Source organism: Phalacrocorax aristotelis, chromosome 2 (assembly GCF_949628215.1).
Source record: "Phalacrocorax aristotelis chromosome 2, bGulAri2.1, whole genome shotgun sequence".
NCBI lineage: Eukaryota > Metazoa > Chordata > Aves > Suliformes > Phalacrocoracidae > Phalacrocorax > Phalacrocorax aristotelis.
This window is the reverse complement of record NC_134277.1, coordinates 4,383,811-4,400,826: the sequence shown is the minus strand read 5'-3', so window position 1 is coordinate 4,400,826 and position 17,016 is coordinate 4,383,811. Positions and strand designations below refer to the sequence as shown.

General features: G+C 39.7%; 1 protein-coding gene across 5 annotated transcripts in view; it reads left to right on the top strand.

Moving 5' to 3' along the window:
* The window catches only part of ADCYAP1R1 (ADCYAP receptor type I), a 146,143-nt gene that overhangs the window by 75,577 nt on the left and 53,550 nt on the right, over positions 1-17,016 (top strand). For all 5 annotated transcript variants that reach the window (XM_075082211.1, XM_075082212.1, XM_075082210.1 and 2 more), the window contains exon 4: positions 9,430-9,537. In XM_075082211.1, the coding sequence (XP_074938312.1) occupies positions 9,430-9,537 (108 nt within the window). The remainder of the gene's footprint in view (positions 1-9,429; positions 9,538-17,016) is intronic.

Genomic DNA, 17,016 nt, shown 5'->3' with positions numbered 1-17,016 from the left:
TCCTGTTCTACTACATTGCGATTTTTAAGACTGAAGTGTAACCCCATACCCAGAGCCTGTTTCAAGGTTTGTGTCCCATTTTAGTTCCACTTCAGTGCTGCTGTGAGATTATTTAGAAACTAACAAACCAAAGGAATATGTTATCTTTTTTTTTTTTCTTTTGTGACAGAAGAGATTTAAAGCCCTGAATTTATTACTGGGAAACGTCAATGCTCAAGAGAATCGTTACCAAAACTTCCTCTCATCTCCTTCCATGCAACCAAATTCTCTCCCCAATTTCAGAGGATTACAGACTCCAAAACACCAAAAAGACACACTGAAAAAATTCTACTTCCTCTGTATCCATGGCAACTAGTTATCCTAGTGATCTTTACAGATGTCTTCTTCACAGGCCTATAAATCTCATAATGGGCCAAATATCACTGCTCTTCATGGGTGGCAAAAGTGGCAATGAACTGTTCAGCTCTACAGCTTGGAAAGATTCTTTACCTAAGGCCTAGCCGAAAGCCAGAGTTCGCTGTGAGGCACATTAATACTTGAGGGGAAAAAATACATTCTATATAATATTTTATATATACTAAATATAAATATATAATATATATATTTTATATATATGTCTACCCTGCTCCTCCATCACTACAACCAATTGTAGTCTTAGTTAATGTTGTTAATTGAAGCTATTCAAAGAGGTATGACACGGCGGGTAGTGCTGCACCCTGTTGTCAGTAGTCAGTCACTTTTTATGGGTAGGTTCTGCCTGAAAAGGGGAAGATCCATTTGGGTCAGATCTGACAGAGGAAGGGTAAGGCTCTATGGAAGAGGAATGGATCTTTCTGGTTCTTATCTATTGCTTTCTTCTCAAACACTGTCTTAACTCTGCAGACTTCAGCCAGTATTTTTATTATGCTCTTCCCAGAAATGACTCTAAGCCCAGTCGTTTATGGATTAAGATTTGTAGCACTCTGATGTATGCAAATCCTTCAAGGCACTGGTGGAATAGCCTCCCTTTTCTCCTCTCCCTCATCCTGGAGAATTAAAGGACAATAGAGTTGATAAAGAAAAATGCATAATCCCTTCTTCTCCTAAGAAGCTAGAAAAGTGCGTCAGAATGGGGAGGGGAGGGGGTAGGACGATGACAGTCATTTTGGCTGCCTCTAGCAATAAAAGAAGTGAGGGGTACCAGCTGCTGCCAGGCAAGGCTGCCTCCAGCAGTACCCCATGGTCTCACATAACCCATGTCCTCAGTGATGCCAGATTATCCGCAGCTGGTGAGTTTGGCACTGGCTCAGGTTCTGGCAGCTTGTAAGTGTCATTCTGTTCTCCAGCAGTGCTGGAATAAAATCTCCCAATTTTTTGAATAATTTCACAGAGTCGTTCTGTCTCCAGAACAGCGAAGTGGTGACTTTCACATAGATGAATGACCAATCCTTTTTATTATATTTAAAGAAAGGGTGGTTTGTTTTTTTTAAAACCCACCTCTCCATTTTCCAGATTATTGGATTTTTACTCTTCTGTATAATTAGACAAAGAAATGTTCCGAAGATTTTGCCAAACTGAAGTTTCCATTTAACACTCTCCAAAGCTCACCTAAGGCCAATTGGTTGGCAGCACATAAAGGATTCTGGAGATTTTCTTGGATGAGGTTTCCTTGGCAGATAACAATGCAGGAACAGCAGCAAGTGTGCGCTTGGAATAAATATCCTGTGATTGTAAAGAATTAAATAGCTTTAAAAGAAGAAAAAAGGTTTATACCTCTCTAATTATAGATAACAACTCCTGTCATTTAAAAGCAGAACTTTGCCATGTAAAAAATGTTCAAGGAAAAAAATAATAATTTAGTGTTAGTTCTTCCTTTTGAGCTGTAAGTGTTTCACATGAGGCGTCGACAAGAACCTCTCACCCTTTTGAGGAGAGTAGTTCTAATGCTTGAATTTGTGCGCAAATCAGATGATCTTCATTGTCTTTTCACCTCTGAGACAGATCATCATCAAACAGTGACTTGCACGTGTATTTGTATCTGGTTTTTTTTTCCTTACCAAAATAGTAGGGATAAGTATAGAGTTCTAATTTATAATCTGTGTGGCTCGTTCCATAATGCAGAACATCCAAACCCAGTGAAATCCTCTCTGTTGAACTCTGATAAGAAAGACTAGCTCCCAGTTCTAAAATACAAAATTTATGTTTGGTAAATGTAAAGCGTATAGAATCATAGAACCATTAAGGTTGGAAAAGACCTCTAGGATCATCAAGTCCAACCATCAGCCCAACACCCCCAGGTCTCCTAAACCATGCCCTGAAGTGCCACGTCTACACATCTCAAATACCCCCAGGGATGGTGACTCCCCCACCTCTCTGGGCAGCCTGTGCCAGTGCCTGACCACTCTTTAGGGGAAGAAATCTTTCCTAATATCCAATCTAAACCTTCCCTGATGCAGCTTGAAGCTGTTTCTTCTCATTCTATGCACTTAACCTTTTGAAAACTAAAGCCTCCTGTCTTCAGCTCAACTTTTTCTACTGTTATGCTATAAAACTCACCTTGCCACTCAAAGAAAAATCACTGTTTCTCTTTCTTTGACTTTTAGTTTTTAATATAATCGAGAATTAAGTTGGTAAATAACAAGTGAAATATCTCAAATGATTTTTCCAATGCTCTTTTTCATAAATTAAGCTGATATTTTTAATAGTTCTTTGGAAACAGTGCTGCACTTAGTATGTCCTAGATCTCTGAAAATGTCATCCCATAACACAACTCATTGTACTGATAAAGACATACCAGTAGAACATGTTATAATAATTTATATAATTATCATTACATAAACAATGGGTTCTAAGTGGTCATAACATAGTGTTGCATAACATTACACCAGGAGCAGCAGTTATCTAGAGAAAGGTAGTGGAGAATATTGAAGTGGGCTTGTAAGTTTGACCACAGGTTACTTTTTTTCACATAAAGCCCTAGCTGAGTTAGTTGGACTATACATGTGGAATTCCTCTGCTTTAATTCCAGCTGTCTTAAGCCTAAGATTAGGTTTTCCTTTGGTGCCTTTTCTAATCAGTGGAAGAAAAGAAGTGTCTCCAGAGGATAATTTATCTTAGAAACCCTCTAGCAGTGGCCTCCGGGGGTGTCTGTTTTTCTTCATGCACTGTAAAAGAAATGTAGAAGAACTTAGCTCAGATTTACTCACATAATATTTATACTGTTAAGGTGAATGAATACAAGATTAGACAACGCAAGGTGTATCTCAGTGCAGCAGTGGTCAAATTTGGATAGAGGAACAAATTCTTGATGTAATGGCTGGTCCAGATGACATATGCTGAATAAAAAGACTTTGTTCAAATAATTCCAAAACCTCCTGGGAGCAGAATTGGGAAGGAAAAAGCCTTTCCTTTTACTCTGCTCAGCTTCCCCTTGCACTCGGTCTGTCATGCCTGCCTTGTACATAAGATATTTTTAAGGAAGGAATTAATTGTTTTTTTCCTTGTGCATGTGTGCATGATCAAGTATTTTTTCCAACACAGAATTTTTCCTCTAGTGTTTTTTTTACTCCCCTTTGTGTTTTTTTTCTCCCCTTTTATAACTTTGGAATTTCAGTTGATTTTTCTTTTCTACTCTCTTATGGCCTGGACTTTCAGAAGAGCCTATTGAATCTGATGGCGTTACAACTCGCTGCCTAACTTGAAACACCCACAGAACCACCATTTCTGTACCAGGAGCTCCTATAAGATACTTTTTCTTTGAAATGTCAATTACTTTTGAAAATCTAAGCCCCATACCTAGGCCTTGCTTAAACCGTTATTTATTTCAGTATTTACCTAGATTTATGAAAGAACAGAGAGCACCTATCTCGTATTCTCTCTCTCTCTGAAAGGCTTTATATGTAGTATGCCCTTTAAAAGTTATTGTGCATCGCATAATTCAGTTTAATATGCTGGCTTGTAACATTACATTTCCTTTGATATTACTCTCCTGAAGGCAACATGACCTTGAAGGTGATATTTTAAACTAATAAATGAGGCGAGTACTGAAAATCAAACTGAATGCTGTAAGCCAAAACGATGGATTTTCATCTCAAGCCTTTATCTTCACACATGAAAAATACAGAATTATAATATTTATGTATTTACATTTTTTCTTGATTTCCCAAGGAAACAAATTTTATGCAAGTTCTTGTCTATTGTCTTTTGCCTGTGTGTGAATCCATAAATCCCTTTGTCCACAGTCCTATCATTCCAGTTTTCACTCCTCCTCTTCACCCAATAATTTTGAGTCCACTGAATAAAGTCAGCAACATTTGACAGAGATGCACTAGTCTCAAAGCTGCAGATTCCTCTGTGTTTTGTGAAAAAGCTGTACTGAGTACAAGATGTCAAAATAATTATTTTCATGGAGAGAGGGACAGGTGGGGCTTACCCACTTTATTAAAAGGGGTGATGAGTGAGCAGTGATTTAGTACACAGGGTCTGGCCATTCAAAAAACACATCGCTGCTTTTGCATCTTCTCTTCGCAAAAAGTTAGCAGAGGTGAGAAGGAGCCATGTTACCCTAGAGGCAGGGTAAGGACATGGGGGGATGTTGTGGATACTGTTACGAGGATTTAAATATAGATAAAGTAAATGAGGGTATTGCAGTAGAGGCACCATGAGAAAATAGGACACAAATCTATAGAAAAAGAACAATTTGTGCATAGTCCTGGTGACATAGTGACTTTGTGCTGGCAGAAGATAACAGGCTTTATTCTCAGTGGATTTAAAGTGAGGTCCATTCCTTGAACTCGGTGAACTTCAGCTGCATGGCTGCATAAAATGCGGTTTTCTATCTAGCCACTATCAAAACTGGGACTCTCAAGACAGCCCTAGACAGAGAAGGAAAAGAAGATAAGGGACCATAAGCAATTTCAAAAGAGCTCTTTATCACTGCTATTCTGCCAGCATGGCTTGCTTTTGGGGTTTTGTTTGTTTGTTTATTTTTTTTCTCCTGTCCTGGTGCTTGTCCAGACATTTCAGGTAAGAAAGGAGCCTTTCAGCTGCCAGGAGTAGCAGGTTAGAGAGAAAGTGTTTTGCTCCTGGAGGCTTAATTTGAAGCAAAAGACAGGAATAAGGCTTGTGAGAACCTCCACAGAGGAGGGTGACTTGAATGGTTTTAGCGCTACATATAATTTTAAAAGTGCATCAGAAGATTCTGCAATGATAAATATCCATAGTTTCCTCCTGATTATGAAATCTGACATTTCTCTGAAAGAGCTGTTCTTTTTCAGTGGCTGCCAAGTCAGATCCATCCTTAGGTATATGAGACATCACCCTCAGTTTCAACAATATCGAATTTAAACTTAGGTGTCATGGGGTTCATATGAAATTAATATAAAATCCATATTGTGGATTCTGGACGCTGTTTTCTGGAGTACATTTCTCAAGAACAGTACAAGGTGGATCCTGCCACAGGGAGCTGGCAGTCTAAACATGAGTTTTACCTCTCTTTTACAAGAAGAAGCTTGAGACGGAGATGTAGGGATCGATCATGTGGCTTTTTATAAGCAGCCACTGTGGTTTGCCTGTGGTTTGAATTGCTCAGGAGCTGCACAGCTACGCTGGCACTATTCACACCTTGCAGTAACATGTCGCAGCCTGCAGCTGAGCTCCTTTGCTCATGGTTAGAAAGTGGCTAAGGGAGGGTGGATAGCCACTCGTCATCCCTCTGCCCAGACAGCAGCCTTGGTTCATGTCTGCTCCAAAAGACCATACAGACCCTATGTGGAATACAGGCTTCAACCATCGAATAGGCAGCTGTCTAGGCTAAGCTAGTTCTTAGCCTCATTCTACTAAGTGTAGTTAGTGGAGAGATGGAAGTACAGTTACAGTGGGATTCACCACCACTGCCACCTTAAAATGGGATTATCTCTGTCTGGAAAGTCTCTTTTCATGAGCTACAGAGGAAAATTTACTTAGTGGAATAGGGAAAAAGGGTAAGTTTTAGCCATCTGAAATTAAACCAATTCTGAAATAATAATAATAACAACAACAACAAAAGCAATGGCCCGGTAGCTGAATGACTGCTTTGTGTTTCCTCAAAAGTCAGCGACAAGGGATGGAGACTCCCAAGGGATCATCCAGCCCATCAGAGAGGAGGTGACTAGCTGAATAAAATGAAGCACTCTTCTCCCCGTGCTATGCACAGGGCATAAGTACCTAAGATCAGATGCCAAGATTTATGCCACTTGCATTAACTGAGATGAAAGTTTACCAAACACGAGTTTCAGTCTGCAGGTCGCAGTGCAGATGTGGGAAGGGAAGGCAGAGTTTGTGCTTTCCGCAAGGTGCCCTGTTAGAAAGACCACCCATTAGCCCGATCACCACTTTTCACTCTGGCCCACGCAAAAGCTTATTCTTTAAAACTATCTGTTGTTATTACTGATTTCTAACATGCTAAGAACCAGCAACATTTGCCCACCTGAAGCTGCGCCTCGCTGCTTGCAGTGTCTGAGCTACCTCTTTCAAAGCTAGCTCGGGCGTCTCTACGTCGCATTGCAATGGAGACATACCACCAGTGCTGGAGGAGGACCCCACTGTGCAGTTTCATGCTCAAGTCACATTGATCTCCGTGGGCAGATTTCACCCAGCAGGAGCTGCTGGCTGTATCACGGTTTACAAATGTGAGGGGTTTGTGCACGTTGGCCTTTATTATGTTTAATTTCTTTTGTCATTCTTTGCTTCTATAAATTATTTGTTTCAAATATGCTTCTCCAGGCAGGATCAGGCAACATTCTCACTGACTATGAATGCTTTCCAATCTCCATCACTCACCTATTTTAGTAACTCAGGCAGATTACTTGACTCTCAGCTTCTTTATCCCTGATTTCCAAAGTCAGCACACCAGTGCTTTCTAGCACAACAAACTTATAATGTCATGCTAAGTGACATTTTTCAGCTCTACAGGTATTGCCACAAAAACAGCCACCTGGTGTAACCGAAATTGAAACACAGTGCTATGAAATATTTATTCCGTGTCTACACTGTCTTTTCTGCCATATGAGGATTTCCTTGCATTTCTCTAGGCTGGTTTGCAGTATCTATTGCTCCCCCAGTGTTTGGAAGACAATTGATGTTGAAGTAATAATAAGAAATATGAAATCTTCCCCTACATTTATCAAACTCATTTATTTCAAGCGAGCAAGGCTAGCAGGTGGTTCTCAGAAGATCTCATTAGCCACTTTGATTGTCTCTAACACCTCTTGTAAGCAAATGTCTCATTACCATGGATATTTCCATATCATTTACTTTCGTACAGAGTGCCATATATCAGTGAACTATAAACCTATTACTACATGTCTTCAGGTTTACTTGGTAAATACAGTTCCTATGGCATGGACAGACACTAGCTATCAAAGACAATAAATCTAATAACACTCAATCTGATCTTGATTTCCATCGTTAGTAAACTGTATCACAAAACTTTTCAAACCCCAGTCTTCGAGTCTTTTGGAGATGTTCTAGTGAATCACAGCATTCATACAATGAGATCCCAATTTGGCAAAGGAAACAACCTGGGATAGGAGTGGAAGAAAAAGAGAGGAGAGGGAAGTGTAAAGGATTCAATTTTTCCAGCTCCTACAATGTAATAACGAGCATTTTTGCAGTAATATTGTATTCTGGTGGGTTTGGCAAAGCTGAGGCATTTTTAGCTAATAGGATCAGGATCTTATATGGTTATTAATTTACATGATGTGATCTGATGCTGCATCCTTTAATTTGAAAGAATGATTATCGACTACTTATCATATGCCATCATTATAACAGTGTTGTTTGAGACTGACCTAATTCTTCAAACACTGTATCACTCAGAACTGCCCTATCCACCACACATGGTAGTTTCTGGCTTATATTTTGTGAGAAAACATAGGGCTTTATTCCCTGCCACTGAAGCTGATGGAAGAAAATACACCAAGTCCAACCCTGTGGGCATGCCTTCTCCACCGATGGAAATCTGCTACTATCACCAAAGCTGATAAAACCTACACTGTTTTTACAAGTTAATCACCCAAACCTCATTATACTGTACTTGTGCCAGGCTGAAAGCATGACACTTTGAAGTATTATCTGCTTTTACTGAAGATCTTATTTTTTCTGGCACATAGTCAAAGAGAGAGTATATCGATGGAAAACCACTTAGAAAATCATGGCGCTTGTGGCTTTTAACAGTTGATAAGATTATGTGCTCAGTCTCCACATCAAATGCAAATAAGTAGTGGAGGTATTTAGATTTAGGTTTTTTTTTCATTTCCTGCTGAGGTAGAAGATGATTTCCATTTGAGATTCCTTCCTAAGTAATTTTTTTAAATGTTAGTAGGAAATTTGAGAGATTGCTCTGAGTTTTTTCTGTACACTTGATAAATCTTTTAGGTTTATGAGCTAGTAAGGTGGTGGTTTACAGACTTACAGGATGGCTTACGCCCCTTGAAAGCCAGTCATAGTCTGTCATGTCTCTGACACAGTGATCACAAGGAAGCAAGAGCTGGGCTCCTTTATCATATTTACAACAGCGCATGGGACCTGGAATTTTCCTTTGTCCTAAGAGAACACAACACCCATCCACAATCCCATCATCTCCTCTTTCTGCGTGCATGTAACAGAAGGTTGGTTCTTTACGACTCAGATCTTTATGGTTCAAAGCTTGTTACCTGAAGCCTAACCTCTGAACAGTTGTTAAAGGCCTGGTTCTGTCTTAGGCTTATGCAAGAAATCATTAGAGGTCAAAAACACCCTTTTGACACTGTGAGTTTATACTCTGCAGAGAAAAAAACTGCAGTAAAGGTAGTGAATGATATTATGATGGTTCTTTACTAATGGAGGACTTTTCTACTTCCAATATTTTTTTAAGAAAATGAACAACATGAAAGAGATCAGCTTCCCTCACATATCCGCAAAATAGGATCAAGCAGAATCTGTTTTTCAGTTTCCAGTCATTTCCCTGGATCAAATTCCAAAATGTGTCAGTACCCAACCTTTGACAAAGATCAAAGCCAGCAGAAATTTATTGAGTTTAAATCAAAGATGCATAAAGATTCAACTCGGCAATACTGAAAGATAACAAAATGATACTAAAAGATAGCTACACGGTGGTAAATTTCATGCTCAAGGGAAAAATTGTTTCTGTTGTATGTTGGAGTGATTTAACTGAGACTAAGAAATGTCATCTTCTGCTAGGGGAGAGTCTGGTCATTATTATGCCATGCAACTACATATTTTATACTATTTCTATAAATGAAATTTATTTTATTCCAGGGAAAGCTTATTAGAAAATGATACTGTTTTTTATTCTAAACAAGCTCATTTTTATGGATAGAAAAAAAAGCCAACTATAAAGTGTAATAACAGTGTGAATAAAGGAACGGATTTCCACCACTAATGTATTTTATCCCTTCTTCTTTTCTACAGGTTGCCCAGGAATGTGGGATAATATTACATGCTGGAAACCTGCAAGTGTGGGTGAAATTGTCTTTGTCAAGTGTCCTGCACTGTTCAGATTTGCCATCTCTGAAGACGGTAAAGTATTTTCTTTTTGTTCTTTGTCTCTGTCTGCTAAAGCTGCATGGCCAGCATGAGTATAAAACCTCACTTAAATATTCAGGATAAAGGGAAATCAAAAAAATCTACAGAGGTCTGGAGTGAGGCTTCAGTTTAAAAAAGCAATACTGCAAAAAAACAGGATGTTTGTGTGTAGGGGTGTGTGTGTGTGCAGGGGTGGGAGGGAATCTGTGAAAAAAGCTTTTACAGACTATGCAACATGAAAATATCACCAACTCTAATTGCTGAAGATGTTCTGCCTTTGGGCCTCCACCGAAATCAGTGAGACCTGAAACCATTTTTGGGTCTTGGATAACAAATCATCACAATTCAAACCTATTTTAGAAAATAACTAAAACTCAGAGCTGGGTTCTGCTCATGCCTAAGGAGAACACAGACATGAGACGACCAGTGTGAGGAGCTTCCATGTTGGGAATCCAGGGAAATTCAGTGGGAATTAAAGATTGCTGGAGAGATGCAGAAGCTATGAGATACCACCATCCTACTGCCCCTCACAGCTGGCACCAGCAACCAAGCAAGCAAGCAAAAGACCAGAAACTTGCCCTGGGAGTGATTTGGTCAAATGGACTCGTTCTGATTCCAGCATGTGTTGTTGCCTAACAGAATTGTCCCTTGTCTTGCAAAACGTACTGCAGATGGTCAGCTAGGCTGGTGTGTTTTCTCTTTTCTTTTTTTCCCCTACCACTTTAAGCTTGGGCCAAAAGTCCCATGCCCTCACCATCCTTGGTAACCAAACCCCATTAGACCCAGCTTCAGTCTTTATACAACGTAACCACTGTTCCCAAACAATTTGCTATTAAAAGGAGAACCTACCTTAGTAGTGGTAATACTATTTGACCTAGTTATCAATATTACCTAGTGCTTTTAATGGGCGTAATCCCTGTGCAAGCTACTGTTTACATCATACTAAAACCCCTTTTTCTTTCTTGATCTTTTTAACCTTTGAAATGCATGAAAATTTGCCAGGTGAAAACTAGAGTGTGTGGACAGGAATAAATAACTATGAAGTTGTTCACAAAAGATATATAGTTTGATTAGATGTTTTCCTGAAATCACCCCCTTTTTTTTCCATGATTCTATGAAATGATGTAACTCGGTGAGTGACTGGGAGACTAAGTCATCCCACCAGTGTTAACAAACACTGATAATGAGCACAGTTTTGTCCATCTCCTCCCAGCACCCATCTAGGCTACTGCAAATAACCTAAGTAACACTGTCCATTGAGGAACAAGTTCATTATTTTTCCCCAGGGATCCTTTTTCCCCAAGATTATTTTACCAATGAATTATTCATTTACACTCTTGAGTGCAAAATCCACCTTCTCTGCATTGCCACCCATGGAGCACTATTTGTGGGAGACAGTAAGAGTTTCATACACAGCTCCAGGAAGGCTGAAATCCTCACCTTTAAATGCATCCATCTGAACTCATCCAGATGCTGAAGCGAGTGCCAGTGCTCTTGTGAAATGGAGAGGAATTTAAGGGTGATCATTACCTCATCTAAATTTACCCATACGAAGCTCGAGCATTTTTCCTATACAAGTTTTCTAGATCCCATCTGTAGTCAGTAGAGAGGCAGAGACCCACAGAAGGCAACCTGTTATTCCAAGAGGCATGAGGTGAATCATACCTTCACCCTGCAAGTACTAAGGGCAATTCACTTAAACTAGGCACCTAATTTTTTGAACAGGGAAAGATAAGTCCCTCTTTAAATTATCAGGTATGAAAATATAATTACTACTGTAATTCTGTGTGCTTTAATTACAGCCCGTATAATTAAACATAATCTTTACTGCTGTGATATTGGTTCAGTATTGACTCAGTGGGTAGCGTGGCACTTACTGAGCCATCCCCATTTAGTGATAATAGAAAAAGCAACACAGCAGCATCCAGCAGGGTTTGTATCCAGTATGGGTAAGGAAACATTCCTCCTTCTTTCAGTTTTCTTTGGTGGGTTGTTTATAATCAATTTTTCTTTACTGCTTGCCACTCAGCCTGACTGTCAAACTAATTCTGGTCATCCTTTGCACAGGCTATACACTCAACCAAAAGTTTTCACTCTCCAGTTATCAGTGATGCTTGCAGCCTGCAGGCAAAAGACTTTTATGTTATTTATTGCGCATCAGCAGATGGCTGATACGTTATTATCTTCTGATATAACAGCAGGAAGCCTGCTGTTCGTACAGCACCTGTCTGAATTTCTATTAGGACCCCTCCTTTTGAGTGGCTTGTAATGTACACCCCCTACATACCCTTAAGCTACCGTGTGCTGACACGTAGTAATGTAACATAACACTTTTCTCACTCTCCCTGCTTGTTTTGGATGCAATACACAGAGATATCGCTAGTTTGGTACTAGCAATAGTGGTGCCACATATATCTACAGCACAAGAAATCTCCCCCACTGCCAACCTGCCCACAAACCTCTGCCAAGGACCTTTTAACTATTCTTTATTTCAAGGGATGTCTCTGATGCTTCTATTTGTATCCCACACAAATACAGTGCCTTTTGATTTTTACTGGTGCAATTTCTTTTCCATGGTGCTATCATTTCTGATGTGTTTAAAGCTAAGAGAGCTGTGAGAGATTATCTAACCTATCTCCCCCCGCAAAACACTCTTAACTCAACATAATCTATTCCAGCACTTAACTAAGCTGTTACCTGTTAATGGGACTTTTTAGTTTTTTAAAATAAAAAGTCATATACATTTTACAAAAATAAAAAATATATTTATATAAAAAGAAAAGCTCTATTTTAACTAGAGCTATGTTAAGTAAAGACCTGAAATGATATTTTGAAATTATTTGCCTAGGATTTCCACACCTGTTCACATAATGTACTTCACATTTTACCTGTAGCAGGGTGATGGTGTGACCCTAGGGGAGGAGTAGTCGGTCCAGTGTAAACATATGTCCTCTTTGCTTTATCTCCTTACAGGATCGCTTAGAAAAGTGACAGCTGTTACCTCTTGTAGTGCTGGGTTTGAGGGGTTTTTGGACATCTGTTCAGCAGGAACAAAACCAAGGTTCATAACTCATTAGATAAACAAATAAACATTTAATCTGGAGTAGTTTGAAATCTCTACGGACCTGGCTGGATTTGCACTAGTGACCCCAAGGTGCAAATATCTACAGCCATAATCACTCTCCTGGGCAGATCAGCATGAGTTTTCACTATCATTGCTGCTAATTTTAATTAGCCAAGTGTATTTGTTTCAATGAGGGTTTAATGAAAAAAGTCACATTTTATGATGGTTCCATAAATAGAGGGTTATTAGATAACTAAAATGTTTCTAAGACACAGCTAATCCCATTTTATAGATGGTAATAGTATCCTTTGGCTGCTGCTATGTTTCTAGAATATGTAACTAGGCATGGCATTGACACTAATATTTATTAATAGCATATTCATTCTTAATGAAGGAACATTTTTATATGATCATAAATAATTTTTACAAACAGTAGCAATAACTTGAAGTCATACTTTTAAAAAGTTTGTCCTATGAAGTGTTGAAGCACCTGTAGGTACAGCTGCTCGTATAGCAACAGCAAACCATATGATGTGTTAATCTTAAAGAGGGGGTAGGAGTTATAGGAGTTATCTCACTTGGCTTTGGATATCTAAAGGTTATATGTGTAAGTCTGAACCGACGACATGGATTTCTGGTTCAGTAAATGTAAAGCAGTGAGTACTTGTGCATGTTTCCTCTGACCTACCTCAAATGGTTATCTTGAGATGAATGAAGTCACTGGAGGAGGCTTTTTGTTTTATGGATTTCAGAAAGGAATTTGGCTGCCTTGACTTGGATGTGTGATTTCTGTATGCAGTAAAATTAAAACAAAACAAAACAAAACAAAACAAAACAACAACAACAAAGAAAAACACCCAAAAAAACCCCCAGATAATGCAAGCGAAAAATTAACCAACTAAACTGTCATCTGGAGAGATGCTTTGTTGAAAAATTATCTATGGATTTAGCTAAAAATACCAGCTGTTGCTGTTTTTAATTTGAAAATCTACTCTGCTCTAACCTTCACTGTAACTGAACAGAGGAGTAATATTTGAACCGCTGTCAACGTCACACAGAAAGCCTAGTTAAATCCCATGCTGTGTGTTTGGTGACCCTTCCTTGTAAGAGTTTATTTCACCTCTCTGCTCCTCCAAAATCACCAGATTTTTTCATTTCCTTTCAGATACAGACTGTGAGCAAAAAAGATGGTTCTCAAAAATCTCTCCATGTGAAAAAAACATATCAACTCCTGAGTCTTTTCTTATCTAGTAGGTTAAGGATTTACAGTGGCTTTCCTTCTAGAGGGTTCCTAAATATTAATTTATCTTCCACTTCAACGTTCGTATCTTTGACTGATATCCATCAATTCACAATTTTATTTTCTCCAGGAGCTATAACTTCCGTGATGTCACTATTGTACATTATGCTTTCTCTAGTGCCTTCCCAGTACCGACTCCAGAGACAACCACTCTAGGACAGGGTATATTTAAAAAATTCTAAGGTATCTTTGCAACGGAAGAAAAAAGAAAAGTGTGTCAGCTGTGATGTTCCATTTAAGTATGACATAGCAAGACCTAGAGATGGCCCCAACATAGTGATCTGCACTCCCAGCTAGAAAATTTTCTCTGTTTTGTCCCTTTTTCCCTTTTTTTTTCCAAAGGTGATATTACCTGGCAGTGGAAATCTAAAGAAGCCAAGACTATGCTTTTCTTTCTTTGCCTTGCACAGCTGAGATATTCTGGAGCCTACAAAGCCACTTTACTCAAACAGACCATTGAAGAAAACCTAATAGCCAGGTCAGAAATGAGCATATTTTTAGACCTTTGATTTGCAGTAAAATCTAATACAAATCATAATAGGCAGTTCCTGAGCATTGCTGTATGCTCCATATTGAGAGAATTATTTCATTCACAAATCCAAATAATAAATATTATGAGATCTTTCTGAATCTTCCAGCAGTTCAGAATGTTTATCTAGTGCTCAGTCTAGGACACTACCTGCTACACCCAAAAAAGCATTACTGCAAAGCATGGTTTACTATGTAAGACCGAGAAAATGTACATAATTTTTACCAAAGACATAAAATGTATTGTACATTGATACTAGGATTAAGGGATCCTAAATAAAATCCAGTAGAATAAAGAATGTATCCAGGTACTATAGAATTTAAGAGGGAATTATATCCTACAGCCGGCTGGGCATGAGGCAGCAGTGCCCAGGTGGCCAAGGAGGCCACCAGCCCCCGGGCTTGTGTCAGCACTGGGGTGGCCAGCAGGAGCTGGGCAGGGATGGGGCCCCTGTGCTCGGCCCTGGGGAGGCCCCACCTCGAATGCTGGGCTCAGGTTTGGGCCCCTCGGGACAAGAAGGGCCTGGAGGGGCTGGAGCGTGTCCAGAGAAGGGCAGCGGGGCTGGGGCAGGGTCTGGGGCACAAGTGTGCTGGGGGGCGGCTGAGGGAGCTGGGGGGGTTTAGCCTGGAGAAGAGGGGGCTGAGGGGAGCCCTTCTCGCTCTCTGCAGCTGCCTGAGAGGGGCTGGAGTGAGGGGGGGGTTGGTCTCTGCTCCCAAGTCACCAGGGACAGGACGAGCGGAAACAGCCTCAAGCTGCGTCAGGGGAGGTTTAGATTGGAGATGAGGGAAAATGTCTTCCCTGCAAGAGTTGTCAGGCCCTGGCACAGGCTGCCCAGAGAGGTGGGGTTGTCAGCATCCCTGGAGGTATTTAAGAGACATGCAGACGTGGCACTTCAGGGCATGGTTTAGGAGACACGGTAGCATTGGGTTGATGGTTGGACTTGATGATATTAGACATCTTTTCCAACCTTATTGATTCTATGATTATATACTCACATTTTTGAACAAAAATGTTTGGCTTGCTGCTACTCCGGGAGTTACATGACTACAGTGTTCACTTAAGAACCTTTATCGTCCCTGAGAACAAGAAATTGAAAACAATCAATTACTGATCCCATTAAAAACATTGGGAGACACTCAAGTACTTTGTCATAAGAACACCAAGCCTCATATATTCTGCACTAGAAATATCATGGATGGACAATGGGATTTATGAATGCAGGGTTAATTGGATTTGGGAAGACATCTGTGACTTTTTTTCTTCTGTCTGAGTTTAGATGTCATCCTGAATCAAACAGAATGAGAGGATGAGAGAAAAGGTAATGAGAGGGGAAGTGATACTACATGTTCATACGTGGAAAGCCTTTCTGTGTCATTTCTGGGGAGATAGTCCTGGTAAAATCTTTAAGTGCTGACTACGTACCACTGCAAAAATGGTATGTAACTCCCAAACTGGGTGAAAAGACTATAAAAGTCAGTGTTTTCCCAAGGCGAAAGCTGTTGAAAATATTTGCAAGTTACAGTTTCAATTAGTTTGGGTTTTGTATTGATATTTTTCAATATAAACAGAAAGAAAAGGTGACTGTTAAAGAATAGGAGCCTTCTAAACATCAAAATGTATCTGGAAGATTGTGTACTTGTTTTTACTGAAGTAGAAGGTGCATGTTTTCTTTGCTGCTAGCTGAAATTAAGGTCAGCATTGCAGCAGACTGAAATTGGAAATTGCATTTTCCTGTCAAATAGGCCAGGCAAAAGATCAATGCAAATGTCTAGATTTCTATTCAAGTATACGTCACCCCTGGTGGGTATTTCACCTTGCTGCATGAAAACCGAGGGAAGGAAAACACCGGAATCAAGGAGCAGTCTCTGAAAAACAGACGTGACCCACTCCATAGCATTTTTATCATGGGATTAATGATGAGCCGTCAGAGCTTAATTAGTCTTTGAAGCAACCAGGACCCTCTGCATGCCTTAGTTGCATCCTTCATTGTATATAAGATCTATGTAGCATTCAGAAGCAAGTTCAATGCAAAGATATCTGTTTTTTTATCTATATACCAGCTAAAGATTTTGGACAGCTTTCAAAGCTGTCTGCAGATTGCATATGTGTTATTGTTGCTTAGTGTTCAGCAAGTCCTAGAAAGAATTGTGACGTACAAAACAGCTACAAGACACGTACCAAGTTTTGATTTTCAAAATAATAAGTCTTGCCAATAACCAAGACAATACTGCCTACTAGGTAACAAGTCCTTTCCTGCTGGTTTTCATCCCTAGGCTTTCCACAGGCAGTAAAGTCATGGGATTACTTCAATTCTTCCAAAGTGCAGAAGCTGTAATTAAGCATGCCTCCTTGGTCACAACATCACAAAGTTTATCTGCAATGCAGAGGGAAATGGGAAGAAAATATTGTTATCAAAGAATAGCAACTCTATCTACATTTCCAATCAAATAGTTATGGCCTCATAGATGCTTTTTACAGGAAAGGATATTTTATGGCCTTTCCCACCAAATTATGGGGAGATAAGACTCTGTGCCTCTGATACTCAAACATACAACATGACCAGGAGCATTTCAGCTAAAG